This window comes from Suricata suricatta, chromosome 9, assembly GCF_006229205.1.
Source record: "Suricata suricatta isolate VVHF042 chromosome 9, meerkat_22Aug2017_6uvM2_HiC, whole genome shotgun sequence".
Classification (NCBI taxonomy): Eukaryota; Metazoa; Chordata; class Mammalia; order Carnivora; family Herpestidae; genus Suricata; species Suricata suricatta.
In genome coordinates this window covers 23,475,573-23,500,373 of record NC_043708.1, presented here as the reverse complement: position 1 = coordinate 23,500,373, position 24,801 = coordinate 23,475,573, and the positions used below count along the sequence as shown (strand labels likewise).

Here is a 24,801-nt window from a genome sequence, read left to right as displayed (position 1 = left end):
TAGCCATTTGGGGAAATGCAGTCTGCCAGCATTACTTACTCAGTGCTGTCAAATGAGAGATAAAATTAGTAAAGCTCTGGAAAGGCCCTTTCAGATTTGGGGATTGGGAGTCCTGTGGAGGGAGCAAGGAGAATGGGGTGAAGGAGTGGGAGAAAATTGAGACCCCACGTAGTAGAGATGGTTGACGTAGAACACTCTTCTCAGATGTGGCCGTGACACTGGGGAGGGGCATGTTGTGCTTAGAGCAAAGCACAGGATTAGAGGCGGGGACTGGAGCAGGCTGTTGCCGATGAGGAGGGTTGCATGCAGTGTGTGTGTGTGTGTGTGGAGGGGGGACTGGAGATCTAGGGAAGAGAAGTACTGACAGATCTGGTTCTGGGGTAGACTCCAGGGGTTTGGCTCTAAGGGCATGGATAGAAGCATTAGCCCCCATCAGCCTTTGTTTTGAGACTAGAGGAAGATGGTGAGGCTGCACACAGATGAGTGTGTGGGGCAGAGGGGGATGATGGAGGGAAAGTGGGCAGCTGAGTTGTACCAGCCTGATAGCCTCTATTTTTTTCGCTGCAGTAGGAGGCAAGACCATCTGCTGAGAATGAGGGGGTAGGAGGCGGCATTGGAGGCCCAGGGTGGGGGTGAAGGTTTGGAATAACTGCTCCCTGTGATGGAAAAGGGAGCTGACCAGGGCTTGGGAGCAGGGTTCCTGAGTGGCACTGGGCATCCATCCAGAAACCCAAGTTTTCAGGAGCACCTGTCAGTGGCTATGGAACAGCCATAGTTGGGAGTGAGCTGGGAGTCTGGGAGCATCCCTAGGTGTCCTGGGACCCAGCAGCCACCTCTGTCCAGTGGGGCCATTGGGACCCTTTTGGGCTAGGAGAACAGCTGATACCGTTTCTCTACTCAGAGCCTCACTGACTCTCTAAGTAACGGTGGCCCTCGGGTCAATAGCAATAATAGCGGCAATAAAGATTTGGCATCTTCCTCCTGGAGATAAGCATCAGATGCTTCTCTCAGGAAGTACGGTCTGGCAGTTGTGTGCAGAGTACACACAGAGTGACTCTTGCACAGTGACGGAGGCAGTGCTGGGGCTGGGATCCCAAGGCTGATCAGAGACCTGTCCTCGCTGCCTTTAGATGAGAAGCCGGGAACGAGGCTTGAGGTCACCGCCTCCGTCTGCCACCAGCATTCAGAGCAATGCCAGTGGCATTGCCTTCTCACTTGGCTTTGTCTCTGGTGGAGAAACATCCTACCCGGCCTCACCCTTCTCTGTAAAACTAAGAAGAACCTAACGAGAAAGCTCATTTTGTTTATTTGACATGAGTATTATAATTTTTTTTTCTGAGTCCTGACCTAAAATAGTATCTCGGGCTTAGGAATGGAAACCCCAGAAGGGTTGTATTAGTTGGAGAAGAATGATTTCTAGGGAGCATCAGGGTGACCTTTGTCACCGGAAACTTGGAGACAAGGGGGAGGAGAAGCATAGCCTTCTGGTGCTTTCTATCATGACCATTCCAGGTATCTTGTGTCCTCATGCTTCTCTCTTGTTGCCCACTCTTGTCCCTCTCCAACCCTGTGATTCCTCACAGCATGGTCTTGAGAGGAAGATAATCTGGCCAGAGTAATTCATAGTTAGGAGAGAGTGACTGGCAGGCTTAACCTTTGACTAAGAAGTGGGCTTATAAAGCTTTTAATCTAAATTCATTTCTCCTGTAAGGACCAGTCTGGGGAGTGAGGCTTTTGAGAGTGAGGAGGTGGGGGGGGCTACTACCAGTTGTATCAGTTAAGATACTTTTGGCTGCAGGTACCAGAAAAATCCAACTAAAAGAGGTGTAAATGATAGAAACCTGTATTATATCACATTTTAAGACAGCCATAGATAGTGTTGACTGTTCCAAGGGTGACTGATCCAGCACTTCACTGTGTTTTAAAAAAATAGTTTATTATTATTATTGTTGTTATTAAAATTAAATTAATTCCAAGTTAGTTAACATAGAGTGTAATAATTTCAGGAGTAGAATTTAGTGATTCATCACTTACATATAACACCCAGTGCTCATCCTAACAAGTGCTCTTCTTAATGCCCATCGCTCACTTAGCCCATCCCCTCTACCCGAAACCCCACCAGCAACCCTCTTCACTGTGGTTTTTACAGACCCACATTCCTTTTGTCTTCTGCTTTGCCATCTCCACATCCTGGCTTGTCCTTCTAAGGTAGTGCTCCTCATGGTCCCAAAACAGAACAGCAGTTCCTGCTAATAGAAGTAGATGACATCCAGGGCCCCTGGGTGGCTCAGTCGGTTAAGCGTCTGACTTCGGCTCAGGTCATGATCTCATGGTTTGTGGGTTTAAGCCCTGCATCAGGTTCTGTGCTGACATCACAGCTCAGAGCCTGGAGCCTGTCTTAGGATTCTGTGTCTCCCTCTTTCTCTGACCCTCCCCTGCTCACACTGTCTCTCTCTCTCTCTCTCTCTCTCTCTCTCTCTCTCTCAAAAAATAAATTTAAAAAATTCAAAACAAAAGTAGATGACATCCAGTGCCAAAGAAGGCCTGTTCCTCATATTCCTTATCAAAAAAGAGCCCCTCAGTAGAATTCCCTTCATTTCTCATTGTCCAAAAGTAGGCTGCATGCCCAAGTCTAAATCAATCTTGGCAAGAGACATGAGACCTGATTATGATTCACCTTCTCTGACTGAGGCCTGCCTTCCTTGGGGTACATGAAAGATGCACAAAATTGAGGTTCTGTTAGCCGGGAAGTTGAGGAAAATGGCTTTGGGGTTGGCACCTAGTAGCACAGGCAACCTTAGTGTTTTGTATCTCCTGTGAACCTGACACTCTTCTCGGGGAAGGGGACGGCCTCTCGGATAGACTGTTGAATGCTGGCAGCAAAGTGGAGGCTGACTCTCAGTAAATGGTGTTTGATGAACCCGATGGTGTTGGTGACTTTGCACAAAAGAGAAAAGCACAGCCAAGGGTGTTTTCAGCTTTGTCATTATCACCTGATATTGTCCCTTTAATAGTTGGGGCACCTCTACTTCTAGATGCACGGCCAGTGACTCTTATTGATTTGAGTGGCTGTCCAGAGCCAGACTAATTGGGCCCAGAGATTGGAACAGTGATTCAGCAGGAAGGGGTGAGCTGACGCGGCAGAGTCTGTTGTCTGCGGGCGGGCTGGCTCTGCAGCAGCTCCTGCCCGCCCCCAGGAGCAGGCAGTAGCCGGCTGGACCTCACTGCTGCTCTCGCGGCTACAGACACGGCAGGACCCAGCGGACCCGGGAGCTGGTGTGAAGCCACGATCCCCGGGTCCCAGTGGCAGCACCCTGCATCACTCCCTGTTATCTCGAAGCTTCTGAAGTTGATGATGAATACTCCTGTGCTCTGTCACTCCCTAAAGAGTCTAACTCCTGTCCCCAGGGCGCTGTGTGGGCCTCTGGTCTGAGCACCAGAATCCACTGTGTGATATCCTCTGGCCCATCCCAAGGGCCTCTAAAAATAAGGACCTGTGATGGTCATGTTTTTGACTTTTTTTGAACAATGTTTGCAGTGCCTGCTGTCTGTCATCTTGTTTCTTTTCTGAAGGTGTTGATGGAACAGTGGGTGGCCAGGTAATGTTTGTGTTGGCACAGACTCCCAACAGCTGATTTTATTTTCTAAAATACATTTAAAAAAGCCCAGAGATGTAGACTATCCCATGGAAACTTCTCTTCACCCTATCATTCTGTTTTCTGAAATGTGTGCACTTTAATAACTTATCGGCACAAAGATAAACCCTGTGAATGGCAAGCCATTTGCATCGCTCTGAGTTGATTTTCGATCCTTGTCGAACATCCATTTTGTACCAGTTCAGATCTGTGCGGGCGTTCTATTTCGTGCGCTGTTTTCCCAGAGAGCGTTACTTCTTTTATAAGATATAATAACTTAATAATAGTCGCTCTTATTTCAGTTGGCTCTAACAGTTCACAACAGTTCTTTTTATGCCTTATCTCAAGCTTCCTATTGTATTGTCCTGTATTGTATTGCATGAGTCAGGTCTGCATAAAGAAAAGAGTGAAAAAAGCCTGGGTCCAAGTCCTGCATTTGAAATTACAAGCTATGTGACCTTGAGAAATTCTTTAACATCCTGGAACTGCTTTCTTTCTCTGTAAAATGGGCAAGAAGAAGATTAAATGAGAGCATGTATAGAAAGTGCTTCATAGCACAGTGCCTGGCATGGGGGAGGCACTAAATAATGATAATTTCCACTTTTTTTGGTTATTATAAATAGCAATCAGTAGCTTTCAAACTTTTATGTGACTTTCAATTTTTCCATTATATTTCTGTGCTGCTCAAAATTGATTTTTCCTCCTGTGAGCCAATGACCCTATAGGAAAATAATTTCATTTTTCCACCTTGAAGGAAATATTAATGGTTGCACGTACCTCAATTGATTCATAAGGTTTTAAATCACGTAGAAGATTCTCAGGCATTCCAAAATCATGGTTACCAAAAATTCAGAGGTAAATCCCTCTTCCCACCAAAACCTTAGAAATAGAAACACTTGATGTATTTGAATAACACATGTGAACGTATTATTCTCTGGGGAGAGGACAAACCCTTTGAAATGTTCCTTTATTCATTCATTTATTCACTCACTCATTCACGTGAATATTCAATAAGCAGCTGCTGAGTATTGAGAACATGCTAGACACTGGTAGAGACATTGGCTGTTTGAAGAATTTTATGGGGAAGATACATTTTGGGAGAAAACTCAAAAAAGCCAAATTGATAACAACACCTGTTTTATTTCAGTTGACTGCAGCTGTTGTCAAAAAGGGAAAACTTCAACCAATCTACTTAGGGCAGGCTCTTAGGAAGGAAATTGAATGAAAACAGAAGGTGAAACTGTTTTGTTTTATTCTCCTCAGTCAAGAAAAGTCTAAAATGGCAGCAACCCAAACCATTTTAGATTTGGACCAGATGACTGACCCACCTCGCCGCCCCCCTTGCAGTTCAAGGGGTTCATAAGTCCCCTCTATTATGTACAAAATTATGTGAGTGTGTACATTTTCTGGGCTTCGTAGCCGGCATCACATTTTCAAATTGGTAAACTTCCTATAAAAGGGGTGGCATCCTTTTATCAAGCTGTGAACCACTGACTTCTATTCAAATGGACTCTCTCGTTTTATGTGAACCAAGGAGGTGACTCACCCACTATGCCTTAGGAGCCAGCTTTATGAGCACTGTGAAGTTTTCTGGGTTAGGAATTGGTTTACTAATTAGTTATTAAATAGTTACCAATACTATTAGTTATTAGGTAGACATGAGGTATTAATAACCAATAGTTCTAGTAATGGCTAATTATATAATTGATTAGTAACAGAAAAATCTTTAAAGTGCTTTTCAATGCTGTTTGGATATTGATGATAGTTTAAAATGTCACAAATAACAGTGACCATACAATAAATGATGAGGATTTATGGTTTGGCCAGAAGCTTCATCCCCAGGTAGAGACCCCACAGGGTACACGGAGCTGCTTGCGTATGCCCATGTCTGGTCCAGCGTAATTACCTGGGAGGACATCGATAAATATCGATTGAACAAATTCCTGAGGCTCATTGGCCCTCCTGGGTGAGAACCTCTGGAACATAGGCTGGAGCAAAATGTCCAAGAAGTTTCTCCCTGAACTGGGAGCCCAGAGAGTAGAATCCAGGTGCTTCAGATAGCAGGTGTGCACTTGGCCCTGGCCTGGACACGTGCTTGTTTCCTGTGGGGCTCTGCCTCCCGCTGAGGGCAGCTGAGGGCCGCCTGAGGGCACGGTGACAGAGCCGACGCCCTGGGAGCCGCTGCTCCCTGTGCCGGGGTCTGCACGTGCCGCATGGGCCTGGCTCTTGCCACCTCTCCTTCCCAGCGCTGTGTGCCTCAAACAGAAACAAAACATAAACTAAATCAATTATCATAAGGTCACAGGTCTAGCTCATGAAAGACTAGACAAGACTTAAAAGAAATTAGACTGCAGCAGAATGTAATTAAAAAGGGTTTTGATAGGAATTGAATGTAATAACCCTGAGTGGTGATTCCTTTAGAATGGCATCTGGTACATCGTTTGGGACGTAGGGTTTAAAAACAAACCCGTAAATGCCTTGTAGTTAATGGTCCTGCTTTAGATCTCTTTCTTTTGTATTACACATGCCTATAACTGTGCTGGGCATGATACAGACCAGGACAAAAGGAAGCATATGGCAAGGTTCATAGCTGGGGCTCAGTCCTTCTGGATGGATGGCATGGCGTCCTAGTCTGTTCCGGCTGCTATAACTAAGCACTATAGACTAAGTGACTTAAATAACATTTAGTTTTCATAGTTCTGGAGGTGGGAAGTCTATGATCAAGGTGCTGGTTAATTCAGTTCTTGGCGAGGATTTTCTGCCTTGAAGAGAACCACTTTATCTCTGTGCCCCCACACGGAAGAGTTCTGTCTCTTCCTCTTCTTATCAGGCACTAATCCACCACAGGGGCCCTGCCTTCATGACCCCATCCAAACCTCCCTGAGGCCCCATCTCCAAACACCATCCCATGGGGATTAGGCCTTCAACTTTGATTTGGGGAGGGGGATACAAACATTCAGTCCACAACAGATGGGGTAGGTCTCTTGGTACTAATGGACCCTTAGTTTTTTTTAATTCTTGCTCATTGCTGTCTGATGTAACCATAGGGTAGAGATGGGTATTGTCAGAGAACTTGGACTATAATTCTTATCAAGAATTTCTGGGAGGATTGATCACTTCGAACTACTGACAGGAGAGCTTACAGTAGAATAGGAGAGTTGCGTTCTGTGTTTCTCTCACGGAATACTGGAACATCTCCCATGTTCCTGGCCTCCCCCTCATCACCTACTGCAGAGCCATCATCCGTGAACTTTCTAGATCGTCTTAAATCCAGAGCCCCAGTGTAGGGCAGCCTCAGAACTGAGTCCCAGCACATGGAGGGCTCATGGCATGCTCTGCAGATATCACTGGGTTCCTATTCTCTGCCAGGGATATTTAATTTCACACTATTAAACTGATAAATGCCCTGTAAGTCCACTGAAGTCCCACTTTCCGTTATGTCCTCACTCAAGAATCCTAATGTGGCCAAATTGCCAGGAACCAAGCCTTTTATCCCAGTGGTCATATCCCTTATCTCTTACTCCTCTTGTCTTATCCAACCTTGTTTTCTTATTACAGTGTACCTTTTATCAAATATTTTAGACAAGCAAAACGTATTAAAAAATCACACTATAAATGCTTGGGTACCCACTGCTCAGCTTAAGAAATAAACAAAATGCTACACAGCTGTAGCACCCTCCCTTCCCTCTGTAAACAGGACCATGAGGAACAAGTCTGTGAGCAGCAAAGGCTGCAGGCAGCAGTCAAGTAAGTGAGCAAGAGCAAGGGTTTGGGGGCGAGGTTGACCAAGTTGAATTCTGGCTCAGTGCCTCCTTGCTGGGCAAATTTGGGACAGTCCTATAAACTCTCAGAGCCTTGGCTTGTTTGCTTTTAAAATGGGAATGAGTGCATATGGTTGACCCCCCAGAATTGTGAAGACCAAATAGAGTCATGATATAAGTGCTTAGCCCAGCACTGGGCATGCGGGGAGGGCTCAGCACCCGGAGTTGTGGCTGCTGGCGGCTGTTGGGCTTTTATCCTCTTGGATCTGAACTACAGAGACAGGGCCCTGGGGAGCAGGGAGGCCTTACTTCAGGGGAGGCCTGGGGAGCTGTTCCTGCCTGGATCCAGGCGGGAGGGCAGGGACCTGAGCTCCTGTGTGGGTGCCGTGGGCTGACTGATGGGGTTTTTGGTGCATTTCAGGTGCTCGTGCTAGCTGTGAAGCAGCTGTTTCCAGAGTTTGAGTTCATGTGGCTGGTGGATGAAGCCAAGAAGAACCTGCCTTTGGAGCTGGACTTCCTCAATGAAGGGAGGAATGCTGAGAGACTGGCCCAAATGCTCAAGCACTTTGACTTCTTAAAGGTGGGAGGGGCAGGGCAGTGGGGGCATGGTGGTCTGATGAGAGCACAGGGAAGGTCCATCTCTGCCCTGAACATTTCCCCTGCAGGACATGAGTGGGGATGCCCCCTTCCTGAGTCTTCTTTACAAGGATGGATGATTTGTCCCTAGTGTTGCTCATTAAAGCTTTTGAATGTAGCATTACAAAGAAATGCCAAATGTGATGGTTGACCTGTCAGTCAAACAGATGTTTATTGAATGATTGGCAATTTTGAGACATCATCGAGTACTGCCCAAGGCCCTGTAAGCTGCGCTCTCTGCCTCCGTGAAGCGTGAGCTGCTGCTGCTGCTGGTAGCTAACCCTGCTGTGCTCTGGCGCCGCCCCCCCCTCTGTATGTGTATTACCTCGCTTTAGAGTCAGTTCTGTTATAGTACACTGGTTTCCTGGACATCTCCGCAGGATGCAGAAATCACACAACAGAAAGCACAGGGCTTCTTGGTGGCGGGGAGGGATAGGGCTAAGCTAACAACAGTGCCAACAGACACAGGAAAAGGTGTTCAGCATCACTCACCAGCAGGGAAATGCGAACCAGTCAGAATGGCTAGAATAAAAAAGACAAGAAATAACAAGTGTTGGTGAGGATGTGGAGAAAAAGGAACCCTTGCGCTCATTTGGTGGGAATGTAAATTGGTTCAGCTGCTGTGGAAGACGGTTTGGAAGATCCTCAAAAAGCTAAAAACAGAACTAACATATGATCCAGTAATTCCACTACTGGGTATTTACCCAAAGAAAAAGCCCACTAAATTTGAAATGTGTTTATTGCAGCATTATTTACAAAAGCGAAGATGTGAAAACAGCCCAAATGCCCACCCACAGATGAATGGATAAAGAAGATGTTGTATATATATAAAACACTATATAATATTCCATTATGTATATTATATATAATATTAATAGTATATATTTATATGTTATATATTCCATTATATATAATATATATTCCATTATATATGTTATATGTTAATATAGATTATATTCCATTATATATGATATATAATACATATTATATATAATATATGTAGTATATTAATACATATAATGGAATATTAGCCATGAAAATTATATAATTCCATTATACATTGCATATATTCCATTATATATTATAATGTACACATATATATGTACAATGTACATATTACATATGTATATATATACTGTATGTAATGGAGTACTAGCAATGAAAAAGAATGAGATCTTTCCATTTGCAACAACAGGGATGGACTAGAGTATGTAGTGCCAAGTGAAATAAGTCAGAGAAAGACAAATACTATATGATTTCACTCAGATATGGAATTTAAGAAACAAAACAGATGAACAAAATAAGATAAAACAGGCTGAAATACAGAGAACAAACTGGTGGTTGCCAAAGCGGGGAGATGGTTGGGGGGATGGGTGAAATTAATAAACGGGATTAAGAATACACTTATTGTGATGAGCAGTGAGTAATGTATAGAATTGTTAAATCATCCACCTGAAACTAATAGAACACTGTATGTTAATTACATGCCAGTAAAAAAATAACAAAGAGAGGCAATTTGCAAAAGAGAAAATGCACATTTAAAAAAATGTCACCAGTGACCCAGAAAATAGAAGAAGGCTGGGGCCTAGTAGAAGCAGTAATGTGGTTTTGCGTGCGTGAAATGGCTGAGAAGTACATAAGGCTGCAGAACCCATGGGACTGTACTGTGACAACTGCTCGTGAAAGTGGGCATCAGAGGAGTTGTGAGGTGTGGACAGAGGGTCATCTGGAGCCGGATGGGAAGCGATGATGCCGGATGTGCGCACATGGGGATGTTGAGGTGTGTGCATGTGTGTTGTGTGTGCCCATGTGGCTCAGTTCAGCTGGAAGCAGTTTGCTGCATTTGTGTAGTGTTTCCTGTGGATGGTGGCCCTCAGAAGCAAGTGCAAAATTTGCACTACGGTCAGACTGCCCCCTCATAGATGAGTCGTGTTGGAAAAAATCTGTGTTTTCAAGTACCGTGGAAGAGCTGCCTGTATGACAATAGAAGATTCCTCCTAAGGGAAGTGAGATCAAGTGAGCGAGGTCCCACTGGTAAATGTCCAGAGATTCAGGAGAAGGCACTCACATGGTGGATCAGGGCAGGGAAGCGTCTGCCGAGGACGTTGACACTGGCACTGGTCCTTGACTGACCTCATGGTCCCCTCGGGCTTCATGGGAGTTGGCATGAGAGACATGCATGTCGACACCACTGTTCTTCCAACACATTAGGTCCGTGGCGGGGCGTGGACCCATTTACCCAGGGGGTTCTCTGCCTGGTGCAGGGGCTGGGCCCCTCTGGTAGTCTGTATAGAGGGCTTGGCTTCCAACTCTCTGAAGAGATCAGACCCTTCTCTCTCCACTCGGGAAGGCTGGAGGGTGTGGGAAGGGAGGTCCCAGAGCCTTTAAGAGCTCCAGGTGCTTGTTCTGATGCTCTCTGGGGAGAAGGGTGTTTGAGTACATTGAATGGGGAGGTCTCTTGCTTTCAACAAAAGTGTTCATGTGGCTTCTGAAGACATCAGAAGACATGGAGGTAGTGTTTATACTTCTCTCCAGATGAATTAACAGAGATGGGGAGACTGAGGGTGAGTCTATACTAGTCACCTGGGAATCTTAAAGCTCAGCTCATGGGAGGAAAAGCAACAACTGTGGGTCAGTGTAGTGTCTTAATGCTGATTCTGGTGAAAGATGTAGCTGTTGGCAACATTTGACTCTCTGAGTGAGTTGAGAACCAGGTCTGTTGCTGTTTGTTTAACTGGTTTTTCCTTGTAGATCCAGATGTACTGACCCTCTTGTGCCTGTAAATCCAGATGTGCAGACTAGATCTGGTCACCCTGCCCCAGCCTTGAAGTCCAAGCCACCAATTCAATACAAACGTGGCTCTCTTAGACAAGGAATGATACTGATTAGCAGCGTGCTGTGGAGTCTGAGCTATGTTTGCTTCCACTTGCACATCCCATTTCTTCCATTCTTTTATCTCCCATTTCCTAATCTTGCTGCTGTGCGAGCAGCTAGGGGTGCCTGAATGCACGAGAGATGGTTGGGCTCCGAATTGACAAGACTTCCCATCTCGTGGGGACAAGCACACTGTTCCCACAGTACATGTCTGTGCCATGCATACAAGTACATACCGTGACAGAGACTTTGCTATGTTTCTGTGGATGCCCAAGAACAAGTTCTTAATTCGACTCAGGATAAAGGAGCTCAGAGCAGGGTTCCAAGAAGTGTTGCTTGTACAAAGGGAGAGGCAATCTTTACTAAATGTGTCTTCTGCCCTGAACACTTTGCAGGTCCCATGACATTGAATCCTTCCAACTGCCATCATCCCATTTTGCAGATGGCAGTCTTAGAGCAGAGGGGCTAGGACTACAGCCCAGACCTTCTGACTTCATCTCTAGTGCTCGCCCGAGGACGTTTTGTTGCCTCTTACCCGGCAGGGGTGCTCCTCAGCACCAGAACCATGAACCTGACAAACAGAACGGCTCCTTCACCGTTCCCATGGAAACAGCAAATCGTCCTCTGGCTGAGGCCAGCTAGCGTCTGCCAGACCAAGACACGTAATAATAATAATAACACAAATTTTTGAAATGAGGATGCCAAATGGGTAAATAATTAATGTAACGATTCGACCTGCTGCTTCTAAAACCCACACACTGTTCCTAAGACAATGGTGCAACCAGGGCTCCTGAGTAATTAATTTTGCTTAACCACATAACAAGTGGGAAGCGAAGTTTGCACTGTGAACCCAGTTCAGCTCTTAAAACTGGAGATAGATTGCTTTTGCTCACTGGCACCCCATCACAACATCTGTGCGTAATTAAGCCTCAGCGAAGAGTTTACCTCTCAGTGTGTGAGGCATCCTCCAGTGGGGATAAGTAACCTCAGCCCCATGCCATAAATCTCGGAGCCTCAGACGAGCCCTGAATGCAAATGTGGTGTCAGGGAGACTGGGAGAGGGTAGAGGGCAGCTGGTCTAAACGGTCAAGACCAGGGCATTTGTGGATTTGTAGTCAGAGTGTGTGTGTGTGTGTGTGTGTGTGTGTGTGTGTGTGTGTGTGTGTGTGTTGTGGGGAGGAGACAGGGCAAGCAGTAAGGTTTGTGACTAACCCGGGGGACATCTGGGGACAAGGTAGGAGGGAGAAGCCCTACAGCCACAGGGTTTGAGACCGGGAGGGAGGAGAGTGCACCCGCACATGTGAAGGCAGGTAGTGGAGCCGTCATCTCCGGAGCAGGGCCACTCCAGGGTTCCTTAGCTCAGGTCATGCAAGGGAAGGAACCTGAGACGCTCCTGAAGTTGTGGGCAGACCTTGAGGAATGTGCATGCTTTTGGAGAAGCACTGTAATTTCCTACAAATAAAGATTAAGAACCACTGATGTATAATAATTAGTGTGAGTTAATAATTTTTACATGCCTGTGCTATGTTAGACACCTTTTTAAAGTGCTTTGTGTATATTTACTTAAAAAAACTTTTTTAATGCTTAGTTTTGAGAAAGTGAGAGAGAGGAGGGAGACACAGAATCTGAAGCAGGCTGCAGGCTCTGAGGTGTCCGCACAGAGCCCGATGCAGGGCTTGAATTCATAAGGCGTGAGATCATGACCTGAGCTGAAGTCAGATGCTCAACCAACTGAGCCACCCAGGCACTCCTATTTACTTTTTAATGTTTGTTTATTTTTTTTTGAGAGAGAGAGAGAGAGAGAGAGAGAGAGAGAGAGAGAGAGGTAGGGACAGAGAAAGAGGGAGATACAGAATCGGAAGCAGGCTCCAGGCTCTGAGGTCAGCACAGAGCCCGATGTGGGGCTGAACTCACAAACCATGAGACCATGACCTGAACCAAAATCAGATGCTTAACCGATTAAGCCACCCAGGTGCCACGTATTTACTCTTTAGTCCTTATTCTGCCCTACAAGGGAAATGCCATGATTAGCCACATATCAACAGTGTGGAGATTAAGGCCCAGAGAGAGGAAACATTTGCCCAAGGTTACACAGCTTCTGGTAAGGGGCAGAGGCAGGTTCTGAATGGAGGCAGCCTGGCCCCAGCGCCTGCACGTTAAACTACTGTGCTCTTCTGCCTTTAATTCATGGGGCGCAATAATTTATTGTGCCGGACTGGCTGTAGCGTCAGCACTCACACTGGTTGTGTATCAGAACCACCTGTGAAACTCTCCACGGCTGTCCTCTGGCAGCTGATGCTTGTCCAGCAGGCGCCAAGTGTGTGCTGCCTGTGTCACACCAGGGCTCCACACACGCTAGCAGCAAGTTGGGGATGTTGCTGCAATGTCAGTGCCGTTTTACAGGGAGGAAGCTGGAGAGGTCAAAACGAACCCGCAGTCACAGAACTGGGAGGTAGGTGGCAGGGCCAGGGCTCCCGCCTGTCAGTCTGGCTGTGGGCCTTTGCTCTGCCTCCCTGGGCTCCCCAGTGATGGGCGCTGGCTCCGGCAAACTGGGGGCCCCTTCACAGGTGCGTTGAGCAAAGCCCAGGAACAAAATAGAAGTATGGGGTCAGGGCCAGATTATGGGGTAGAGGCCCAGGGTCTTGAGCTGGAATTTTCCATAATCTGTGCCTTCCTTCTTTGGATCAGAACTGGCCCCAGCATGGGGGCAGGTGGAGCCCACGGGAGTGATCTTTGGCAAGGAGATAGACTTTGGATGGGAGTCCTAATGGCCAGGAGCCTCCCTAGGTGTAGTTTCGTTTGGAGGAGGTGGGGAGGTTCTTCTTATTGCCTCGTTAAAATGATTCTCTTTGGGCACCTGGGTGGCTCAGTCGGTTAAGCGTCCAACTTCGGCTCAGGTCATGATCTTGAGGTTCGTGAGTTTGAGCCCCGTACCAGACTCTTTGCTGACAGCTCAGAGCCGGGAGCCTGCTTCAGATTCTGTGTCTCCCTCTTTCTCTGCCCCTCCCCAAATCACTCTCTCTCTCTCTCTCTCTCAAAAATAAATAAATATTAAAAAATAAAATAAATCATTCTCTTTCATTTTTCCCTATGATGATGGAAGGAGAAGAGGGAGGCGTGGGGATGAACCACTTGTGTCCGGGTGAAGGGAATTTCACCTTATACCCCACACCCTACTGCCCACAGGGTGACTTAGGGGCATGTCGTCTATCATATGTCCCACTGTCAAGCCCAGTTTCTCCTGACTGTGCAGAGAGCAGACTTGCCTTTTGAAGTCCTTTCTGTGGTGTAGCCGTCAGGGGGCAGTTGGCATCCTCCCTGAGCTCCATGGCAAACCTCTCTACCCTCAGGTTTGGTATTCGGTCATTCGAGATCTAAGGAGCTGCAGCAGAGGGCCATCAGGTTGTCACAGGGATGGTTGCGTCTGCAGGGAGACTGGGGAGAAAGGCGGAGGCAGCCTGCCACTGCCCTGATTAACAAGCCCATCCAAGCCGCCCCAGGCAGGCCCAGACGGGGCTCTGACCTCGTGTCCTCAGAGCCCTTGGTGCCCACTGCCATGCTTGGGATTCCAAACTGAGGGAATAACAACCCCAAAATATGTCCCTTCCATTTGGAAGCCACAGCCGAGGACAGCATATTTTTAAAGGTAGCTTTTGAGACATGCCAAGCAGGACTGAAATTTCAGTTCACAGTCCTAGCGAGTCACAGATTTCTCTAGTCGCCCAGATTTTCAGATGCCCAAACTGTAGGAAAGTAGCAAACCAAAATGACCCCTTGACGTCTGTTGACGTAACCTCCTATGCCCCAGTTATCTTCTGAGCTCCTCCTTGCCATGGGGCAGGAAGAGTCCTTTGTAAGGAGGAAAACTAAGGCACAGGAGGTTATGTGGCTGGACTCAGACATGGCAGAGTTAGCAGAACTGGGAAGGGAAACAAGTTTCTTGACTTGAGGGCTGCGGTCTTCCTGCCTGATGAGGTTTGGGGGTCGAGAGGAGGGAAGGCCTTGTTCCCCAGAGTCCTTGAATTAGCTGCCCCCATTTCTTTATCTGCAAGTAGAGAGAAGCCCATCAAGGTGTTGGGGAAATGTGGCATGGTAACTATCCTAGTACCTCCTTCTTCCTGGCAGCGGTGGCACTCTTGGCTGTCACTCCCTCACCTGGCAGCCCAGCAGCCCTTGGTGCAGTCTGACCTCTTGCCTAATCCTGGGGAAATCTGTTCTCTTTCTGGCTATTGGCTGCTCTTAGAATCAGAGGGAGTTGGAGAGTGTATCAATTAGGAACGCATTTGTCTACAGGTAACCAATAGCCCAATTTAGACTATCTTAAACAAACACACAAAAAAAGATTTATTTTCCTCACGTGGCAAGAAGGCTTGCAGCGGTTGCCCCCTGATATTGTATTAGTGGTTTGAGGGTATCAGGGCTGGCATCTCTGATTTTCTTGGACTCTTCCTCATGGTTGCAAGATAGCTGCTGCAGCTCCAGGTATCACATTTACTTTTAAAGTGGGACAGAAGGGTAAGAAGAGCTGCACCATTTACAAACATCCCTTTTTATGAAGAGAGTTAAAAACCTTCCCAGAGTTTCTAGCAGACCTCCACACATAAGCCAGAACTGTGTCCCATGGCCATACCTACTGCAAGGCAGCCAGGGAAAGTATTTCATTTTTCCTGTCTCTGGGGAAGAGGAGGATTGGGAATAGGCGCTGGGTTAGGATCCGGCAATGTCTGCCACAGAAGACCTGTAGGAATAGGCATGAGAAAACTTAGGACTTCCTTACTGAAAAATTTATCATCCAGTAAAAAAAATGTGTTCATTCATTCATTCGTAAACATATACATCGAATATATCCATTGCACAGGTGTAGACACTGAGACAAAAGGTTGAGATTCATGCGAGGAGCTTGCCATTGGCCCAGTGAGAGGGAAATAGCTTTTAATGGCAACACTGGCTCAGGTATTGGGGGGGGGTTTCCACACCTTTCCCCGCTAAGTCCCAATTTTACTTTTGGCTCTTAGTTGTTTCTGGAGGCACTGAGGAGGGTGGGGAAGCCGTTCTCTGGTCCCCGAGCAGGAGGGGATCTCTAAAGGAGGGACCAGAGGCCTCGCTGGCAGAGGATGCCACATGGCCTGCCCTCCTCTCTTGGCCTGCCCCTTGCTTTCCCCGCCTGTTACTGCTCAGGTCCCGCTCATGCTTGGTCTCCTGCTCCTGGGAGGAACGTCTGCCCTTGCCTGGCTCACTGTACCTCTCTGCGGCCCTGGCCCCTCGCTTTGGGCCCGCCAGCCCTTCTGACCCGCCCTTTCCATTCCAGGTCCCTCGAATCTACTGGGAGCTGTCCACCAAGCGGGTCCTTCTGATGGAGTTTGTGGACGGCGGCCAGGTCAATGACAGAGACTACATGGAGAGGAACAAGATTGATGTCAACGAGGTGAGCTTGCGCTCTCGTGGCTGTGTGCGAGGGGCAGGGGCTTGGTCGGGGCCGCCCACCGAGGGCAGTTGTGTCCACGTGAAATGGACCTGTTGACTCAGGAATTATAATGTCGCTGAGCACCAAGCATCCTTCCAGGGCATCTAGCACGGTCCTCTGCCCTGTCTCCTAAGGCGGGGGAGCACACAGTGGGGTGCAGGCACATACTGAGCCCCTGATGCAGCTCCTGCCCGGACAAGCGATTATCATCTGTCTTCTCAGGCTGTCCACGCCCCATGGAACTGAGAGGCCCCAGCAGTGTGAAATCTGTGCGACTTACTTCTTCTGCCCCCGTGGGGTGTGGACACAGCCTCTTCCCTCTTCTGCCCTCGTGTCTCCCTGCCACTCCCAGACCACATGGGATCAGGCCAGCAGGAGACACCAGGAGCCAGATGCTTCCACTTCAAAGAGCTACAAGAAAAGTGGGGCTTCTGGCTCCCACCTCCACCCTCTTGGTCTCAGGGGAAGAAAACTGGCCAGTGCGGTGGGGTGTGTACCCCATCTTCTTCTTCTTGGTTGCCATAGCTATGGTCCCACAGATGTGGGTGGAATTGTACTTTTTCAACAGCACCCATCATTTTTATAGTCCCTGCTATGAGCTGGGTATGTGGGTTCAGAGGGGACCAGACATAATTCCCTTATTTAAGGAGCTTACCACCTTGCGTTGTAGTCAGGTACACAGCCGAGTCCTTACCACCAAATCTCAGTGGGAGGGGTGTGGGCAAGACCCCAGAGAGCGGCAAGGAGGAAGTGCTTGCCTCTGCTGTGGGTGGGTTTCCCCAACAGGATGATTAGGAACCTACCAGATGTATGGGTATCAGGGTAGAGGAGTTGTGGGAGCAGCGATGGCACTGCAAGGAAGGGGGAGGGAATGGTGAGGTATGGCAGGGTTTCCAGAGGAGAAAGAGGGTGGGCGCAGGTAGGGAAGACCTCAGGCAGGACCCCTGAAGGATGGGGGAGTGACAACGGGTGTTAAGGAGAGTAGTGATGTGACCTAGCACTCTGGGTAGGCGAGAGGAGGGGATGGGGGAATGGAGAGAGGTGAATGCTCTTTCTTTCCCTACTTCAGGCAGCAGATGAAGATGAGCCCGGGGTCCTAGTGGTGGGATGGCCCAGAGGGGGAAGCCACACCCTGGCTCAGCACAGGAGCCAGTGGAATCGTAGGAGAGTGTGTGGTTTGGGAATCCAGGCCCTCGGGTGTCTGTGTGGCTTCTGTCAATGGGGACAGTGACAGTACCTCCTTCTAAGAAGGTTGTGAGGACCACACAAGTGCCTAGCATGGTGCCTAGCATGTACTTAGTGCTCTAATTTGGTAGTAAGATTGTTGTTGTTTTCATTCTTTTTAAAGATTTTTTTCGTTTTTTATTTTATTTTTAATAATTTTAATTTATTCTATTTATTATCAAAAATTTTTTAACGCTTATTTTTGAGAGGGACAGAGCCCGTGAGCAGGGGAGGGGCAGAGAGAGAGGGAGACGCAGAATCCAAAGCAGGCTCCAGGCTCCGAGTTGTCAGCACAGAACCCGACTCAGGATTCGAACTTATGAGCTGTGAGATTGTGACCTGAGCCGAAATCGGATGCTTAACCACCTGGGCCTCCCAGGCGCCCCGATTCTTGTTTTCATTTTTATCTTTGGGCTCTGTCCTTTCTTCCTTTCTCCTTTATTTCTTTTTGCCATTAATGTTTACTGAATGCCTAACTCCCTGTGCTGGGCCCTTTACTCTGTTATAAACTTGGGAGGGAAGTCTTATATATTCATTTTGCAGATGAGGAATCAGAGATTCAGAGAGGGAAGGTAACTTTCCCAAGGTCACACAGCTAGTAGAGCTGGGATTGAGACCCAAGTCCCTCTGACTCCACTGTTTTTTAGTTCATAAAAGGAGGGGCTTTTCTGGAAGAGGTCTCCCTTTTGGGGTTGGGAAAGGGTAAGAAAAGGACTGTTTAATGCAGCCCTCCACTTTACAGATGTCAGGGAACTCAGGGAAGAGCAGATGTTCTTCCCTAGGTCACTTGGCCAGTAGCACGGCTTGAGGCTTTTGTCACTGTTGTCATATCAGGTGGGCCTGGGAGGGTGTTTGGACTGAGCTCCCGTACAGGAGGGAGGGAGGAGACCTGCTTGCCCACCTCTTCCACTGTTGGCTGGGCTAGGGTGGGTCTGTGTCTAGCCAGGGATCCTCTGCCCGCCAGGACCCTGGAGAACAGTCTTTGGCTCTAGTGGGGAGGGGAGGAAGATCACTTCTAGCTTTTCCTGACCAGCCTTAAAGGGGTGCAGGATCTCTGCCTGCCCATCAGGAAAGATGCCAGAGGCCCCATAGCCTCCCTCTGCCCCCCAGGTTGCTGGCGTTTACTTACTGCCAGCTGTGGTGGGATTTTCATTCCAGCAGCACCCCCAAATCCATTAATCTCTCTGGATACAGTGAGTTCAGAGCTGTAGTGGTGTTTTATCAGAGGCAGCTTTGATTTGCAAAGACAAGTGCAGACAAAGATGTACTGTGCTGAGTGCTGTCCTGGGCAGACGGGCGGCAGGGCTAGAGGTGGCCTGTGGGAGCTGGGCAGGGCAGTGCCCTCTGGGAGCCTGGGCTCATATGCCCCTGCCTCTACCTTCTTGAAATGGCCTGGCAGATGAGGCTAGTGGTCTGTGCAGAGCACAGCCTCAGTGGACATCCTCTGAATTAGTGGAGAGCAAAGAAGCCAGCCTCATGCCCCGGGTTAGCCTCTGTGAGGCAGGACTGGGGCACACTGTTGGTTTTTTGTTTTCTGTGGACATGCAGAGTGGGGCAGGCTGATTCCAGAGTGATTTGGGGGCAACAATAACAGCAATAATAATAGTTCTAAGCAACTAAGATGTGCCACGCACACGGCACACGTAATCTCTACTCCTTACAGCTGTCTTGCCAAGGGTGAGATGAGAGACCATAGCCCTGTTTATGGATGAGAAAGCTTACGCTCAGAGAGGTTGAGTGACTTGACCAAGCTCACACAGCTAGTGAGGACAGAGCTGTTTGGACACAGTTCTGCAGGACATCCACGTCTCTGCTCCTCCACCTTCTCCATCCCCCTCTTGGGGATTGGCCTGGGGCTGCAGTGGAACCAGGGCCAGCCAGGTGACGGCCGCATCAGTAACTCCCTGAAGAAGGAGGTGCAGGACTGATGGGAAGCACTGCCCACCACACAGGCGCTATCTGAACGCAACCCTTCTCTCTTTAACTCATGTCAGGCATGGTTTTTTCCATTTCGTGCAAACACTGTTCCATTTTTAGAGAAATGAGGAGGAGATGAGCAGTGCTGGAGCAGTACTGACTGAGCACCACGCCTGGTGTGTGGTTGGCGCTCCAAGTTGGTAGTTAGTTGATTATTGTTGTTTTCATGATTATTACCATCACGGGGTCCCGTCCTTTCTTCCTTTACCTCCTTACACCGTTAGCATTTACATCCCTGTGCCGGGCCCTTTCTACATTGCAAACTTAGGAGGGAGGGCTTAGTGTGTCTGCACTTGCAGGTGAGGAATCGGAGACCCAGAGAGGGAAGCTTCCAGATCTTGATGGCACACTTCCATCGTTTCCACTTGGATCTCAAGTAATATCCAGCCAGATAAAGATGCAAATCGCTTCTGGCCCTCTCGCAGACTTCCTCACCCTCACCAGAACTGCCTTTCTGACTGTCACCAGAGGTCACTTCCGCTCACCACTGTGCTTCATATAAGTGGAATCACACAGTGTAGTCTTTTGTCATCATCACCTGTGGGTCTTTTCTGGAAGTGGTGTTCCCTTCCATTGGTCTACTGGCCCATTCTTGTACTGGTACCACACTGTCTTGATTCCTCAGTCCCCTGCCCCTGGCGTCTGGGGTTTGCATGATCTGGGCGGCTCTTTGGGATTCTGAGATGTCATTAAATATTTCCCCAGAAAACTCAAGCTGGGCAGTGGGCGGTGGCCTATATGCTCTACTGTGCTGTCACTGACCATCGGCAATGTTGGGAGAAGACTGGGGACGAGCCCTACTTTACTTGGTGTGTCTCTCACCAAGCAGCATCAGAGCCACAGGCCTCATGGAAGACTAGTGGGAGTGAGTGTGTGTGTATATGTGTGTGTGCGCGCATGTGCGCGCATGTGCGTGCATGTGGTTTGGAAGACTCCATATTCCTGAAACTTTCTAGCAGACTTCCAAGATTCTAAAGTCCCCTGAGGACTGTGGGACACTGTGAGCCTGCACCTGGAGTGTAGCCCTCCTTGGGACAGCCTGGCTGTGAGTGTTCCTTGGATCGGGAAGTACCAGGGATAGGGAGAAGTGATAAGGGGCAAACACCTCACCCCATATCCTGGGTGCTAGGGTGCTTAGTGGCATCTTGGCTGCCACAGGTGGGTCACTCAGCATGAAACTGGGGCTCAGGAAGTGGCTGTAGAAGGACTCCCTTTCCAGGTGGATGGGGACGGCCTCAGACCCCCACCCACTTACTCCACTTCGGAGAGGCCCCCTCTCCCTGCGGCATTGCAGCCTAGCTGAGCCTCGCATGTGACGGCCTGAAGACCAGTCTCAGTAGCTAGTATCCAATAGACTCAGGTAGAGAAACACCAGGTTAGGAGGCAAGAGACCTAAGTGCAAGCTCTAGTTCTGCCAGTGGCTTGCTGTGTGACCTTGGACAAATCACTTGCTCTCTCTGGGCCTCAATTGTCTTACTGAAGGCACTGGATTAGCTGGACTGAAGGGTACTTCCTGCTTGGATATTTTACACAGCAGTGATTCCTGGCTTGCTGGGAGCTCGGACTTTAACCATCTATTTCAGAATCACCAGGGGAAGCTTATTTAACAGTACGGATTCCTGCTCCACCCCAGACTTAGTCCTGGATCTGGAGTGGAAAGGGCTGTAAGAATCTGCATTTGAACAGACTTTAGGTGGTTCGACACTGACTGAAGCCCAGCAACCACCTGCCTCCAGGCCAGCCTCCAGGCACGAGGCAGCCTGCCCGGTGTCCCCCCTCTTCCCCCGAGCTGAGGCCTGGGGCCAGCAGCCTGCAGGGGCCCTCTTTTGTTTGAGTCTCTGTACCCAGAAGCAGCATATTATTGAGGGCCTGACCTGCTGATCATATTTGCCAGTCACATTAAGAGCTGGTGACAGTGACTGTCGTTGATTTTATTAAAAGTAAAGGTCGAGCAGGAGCACGCTTTCCTAGCCTGGATGGCGCCTTTCTCAAACCATAGGACCACTATTGATTGCAGACCTTTTATCGAAGGTTAATTGGATTTCAGTGAGTGTGTGTTTAAGGCCCTGCCTGGCTGAGGCCCAATTGAATTTGTGTGAAATTGGCCAAGAGAAAGGTGACTAAGTTGGGAGTTTGGGGGAGGTAGGGATGGGGCCTGTGGGCCTGGCAAGCAGACGTCTTCTCTCTGTGAAGAGTGAGGGTGGGTGCAGGGGTGGGAGGCTTGCAAGAGATGCCTGGGAGCAGCTGGGGGCAGGGACAGGGGGCTCCCAGTGCTCATTATGTTGACTTTGATTCAGTCCTCTGACCTTGGGGTGGCCCTCTGGGTATGTGGTGTGGCCTCCAGAGCGTCTTTTGCCTCTAGAAAGTAAACCTTGCCTTGAGTCAAAGGTGGCGGGGTGGGTTGGGACCTAGGGTTCAGCTTTTTGAAAACCTTCCCACAAATCCTTTTTCAAGGCCCCCAGCTCCTGTTTGCAGAGGTACCAGGAGCCCTCAGTTGCTGAGCCTCTGCGGGCTTGGGGCAGACATCCTGCTCTCCCTTTGCCACCTTAGGGGGCCCCACATTGTCCAGGTGGCTAAGCCCATTCTTGGTCACTGTCTGTCCCCCCTGCCCTGTCCCCCTGGCAGCACAGTCTTGTCCGTCTCTTTGTCTCTGCTCTGTTGTTGGGGGCTTTTTGTATTCTTTGTTTCTTTTAGTCATTTTCATGGGGTTGGAGATGGAGTGGAGTCAGTGTGCAGATTCAGTCTGCCCCGTTCAGCCAGAGCCCCTGGCCACACTTCTTCCTTCTGGTAGTTAAAAAACCCCTTCCCTGTCATTCTGGGAGCTGTGAGAGGGTCTCAGATGTATGTTTCGGCAGACACATGTTTACCGTGCACCTACTGTGTGTAGGCACTGCACATTGGTGCTGTACCAGAGGTAGGCGCAGCGTGTGGGAGGAGGAGGCACTGGGTGAGGCCTCACTGAGGCTGGGGGCCGTGGTGGGAGGCACAGACGGTTTCAAAGTTGGGGCACCCCGGGGTTGTGCCTGGCTCTGCTATTTGTTGGCCAGGTGCCCTTGGGTAAGTTACTTCAACTCTGAGTGACTTTCCAGCTCTGTGCAGGTGGAGTCATAACAGTACTTGCTTCACTGCAGGCTGTGAAGTTGTATAAAGAGTTGTTTATAATCCATGATGTCATTGTTCAAAGAGGCACGTCTTCCTGAGAATGTTCTCTGTGCCCCTCCTTTCCGCCTCCCTCTGTTTTCCTGGGTGTGTAGACTTGGAAGAGGAGCAGTGGTCATTGACCGAGCAAATGGTGACTCCCCATCTGTAAATGCCAGGCTTCAGTTAGGCCCCCAGTTTCCCTGTGGTGAACACCACACTCAGGGGGCCTCTGGCTCTATGTTAGGAGGGCTCAGGGGACCAGGGAAGCAAACCTGAAGAGGCCCCAAGGACCCTACTTACTGAAACCACTGGAAAGAAAACATCTTCCATCGTCCACAGAACTCCAAACCTCGTCAGACCAAATCTTGAGAGGTATGAGGGGTGTGAGAGAGATCCAGGTGTGGGAGCTGGGTTCCTGGAGATTTCTTTCCCCAGCAGCAGGGCTGTTAGGAGTGGAGTAGGCCTTCCTGGATTCTATACCGGCTCTGCTACTTACAACCATGCCGCCTTGGTGAAGCTGGTCATCCTTTGGAAGCCCCAGCTGCCTGCTGTAAAGTGGGGTGCAGGAGAGTAACCCTTAGGATGGTTGGATGATGGAAACACGAAGCGCTGGGCACAGTGCTCACAGGACATGCTCAGCAGAAGTTGTTTTTACGCTGGAGTTCCAACCCTCAGCCCCGTCTGTGGCGCTAGCAGTGAAATAGTTGCCAGAAAGAGGAAGTACATAGGGAAGAAACCCTTTCCCCATTTCTTCTATTGACCTAGGTAAGGTAGGAGGATGTGGAAATATTTCTCTGGGGGGCACTGTGCCCAAGGCAGGGGATGTCAGATGTCGACGGGTCTTCCTTCACTGTGTCTTTAATAATTCCTAGTCCCTAAGACCCAGGCCCTCTGGTCTCTGTGACCCTTTGAATCTGTCTGGCCAAGAGACCTGAAGAGCCCTTACTGGCCTTGGGGGTACCCTCTTTCCTGGCTCTTAGGTGATGTCTAATCAGAGAAGTTTTCGCTGGGCTACAAAATTAAAGTAAGCCCCCCAGCTGCCTCTGCTTAGCCCACACCCCACTTCTATGGCTGGAGAGTCTCCCCATGTCTTCATATTCAGGGATTTCATCTCAGGGTTGGCTCGTCCAAGATTGACCCTCTCCATGGATAGATTTGGCCTCACTGGGCAGCAGCAAATAATCTGAGGTTAATGTATCCCCAGGGAGGTTCCCAGGATGGGGCAAGGATAGAGAGTAAAATCCTGTAGGTAGTGGTCTGGTCTGGTCTTAAGAAGCCTGTCCATAAACCAACAGAGAACAAGTAGAGTTTGAATTATTAACCTATTGTTAATATTGGGCTACTTATGTGATTATTAATATCACAACACCAGCCTCCTGTTTCTTTGAGAGATCTTGGCCTTGCATGTACAACACCTCCAAGAACATAAATAGACTTTCCCTTGGGGGTGGGAATAAATTAATCCATGTAATTATAGAATAATTAAAGCACTTTCAGCCAATTCAAGTTTTGAGATAAATCCAAAAATAACTCCTTGATTTAAATATTATTTACTAAATTAATTCTTTACTCAGCCTTTTTAAAATAGATTCCTGGAATCTTGTTTTATTTTATTTTATTTTATTTTTTTTTTACCTCCCCGCTGTCAGGGAATAAAGGCATTGAGTAATTACTAAAGTCACTTCCATTAATGGCACATTCTTTTTACACAGAACAATGAAAAGACTTGTCACTGACTAATTTTCTAAAAAGAGCTGTACTATGGCTGTAGTTAACAGTGAGGTTTTTGGTTAGAGAAGCCGTCCTGGATTTCCCTCTGAGACTCTTTTCTCCAAATGGAATGGCTTCTTGGATGCCGTGAGGACCTTCAGAGGTTTTCTGTGGTGGAGGAGGATAGCAAGCTGATTGACAACTTCTTCCCTGGACCCAGGCCACCTGGGTTTGGAGCCTGGTTTCACTAGCTGCTGGCTGGGTGGCCAAGCTTCTTTCCCTTTTTATATGTTTCTTTCTCCACTTGTCCCCTACGGAGGATGGCTGTGAGTCCACGGAAGGTGCCTGGAATGGTGTGCAGCACTTGTTTTTATACAGA

The 24,801-nt window shown here is 48.6% G+C and overlaps 1 protein-coding gene across 4 annotated transcripts in view; it reads left to right on the top strand.

Annotated features, from left to right (window-relative positions):
• ADCK1 (aarF domain containing kinase 1) overlaps positions 1-24,801 on the top strand; it is a 163,449-nt gene that overhangs the window by 124,570 nt on the left and 14,078 nt on the right. For all 4 annotated transcript variants that reach the window (XM_029952829.1, XM_029952826.1, XM_029952827.1 and 1 more), the window contains 2 exons: positions 7,818-7,976; positions 16,215-16,331. In XM_029952829.1, the coding sequence (XP_029808689.1) occupies positions 7,818-7,976; positions 16,215-16,331 (276 nt within the window). The remainder of the gene's footprint in view (positions 1-7,817; positions 7,977-16,214; positions 16,332-24,801) is intronic.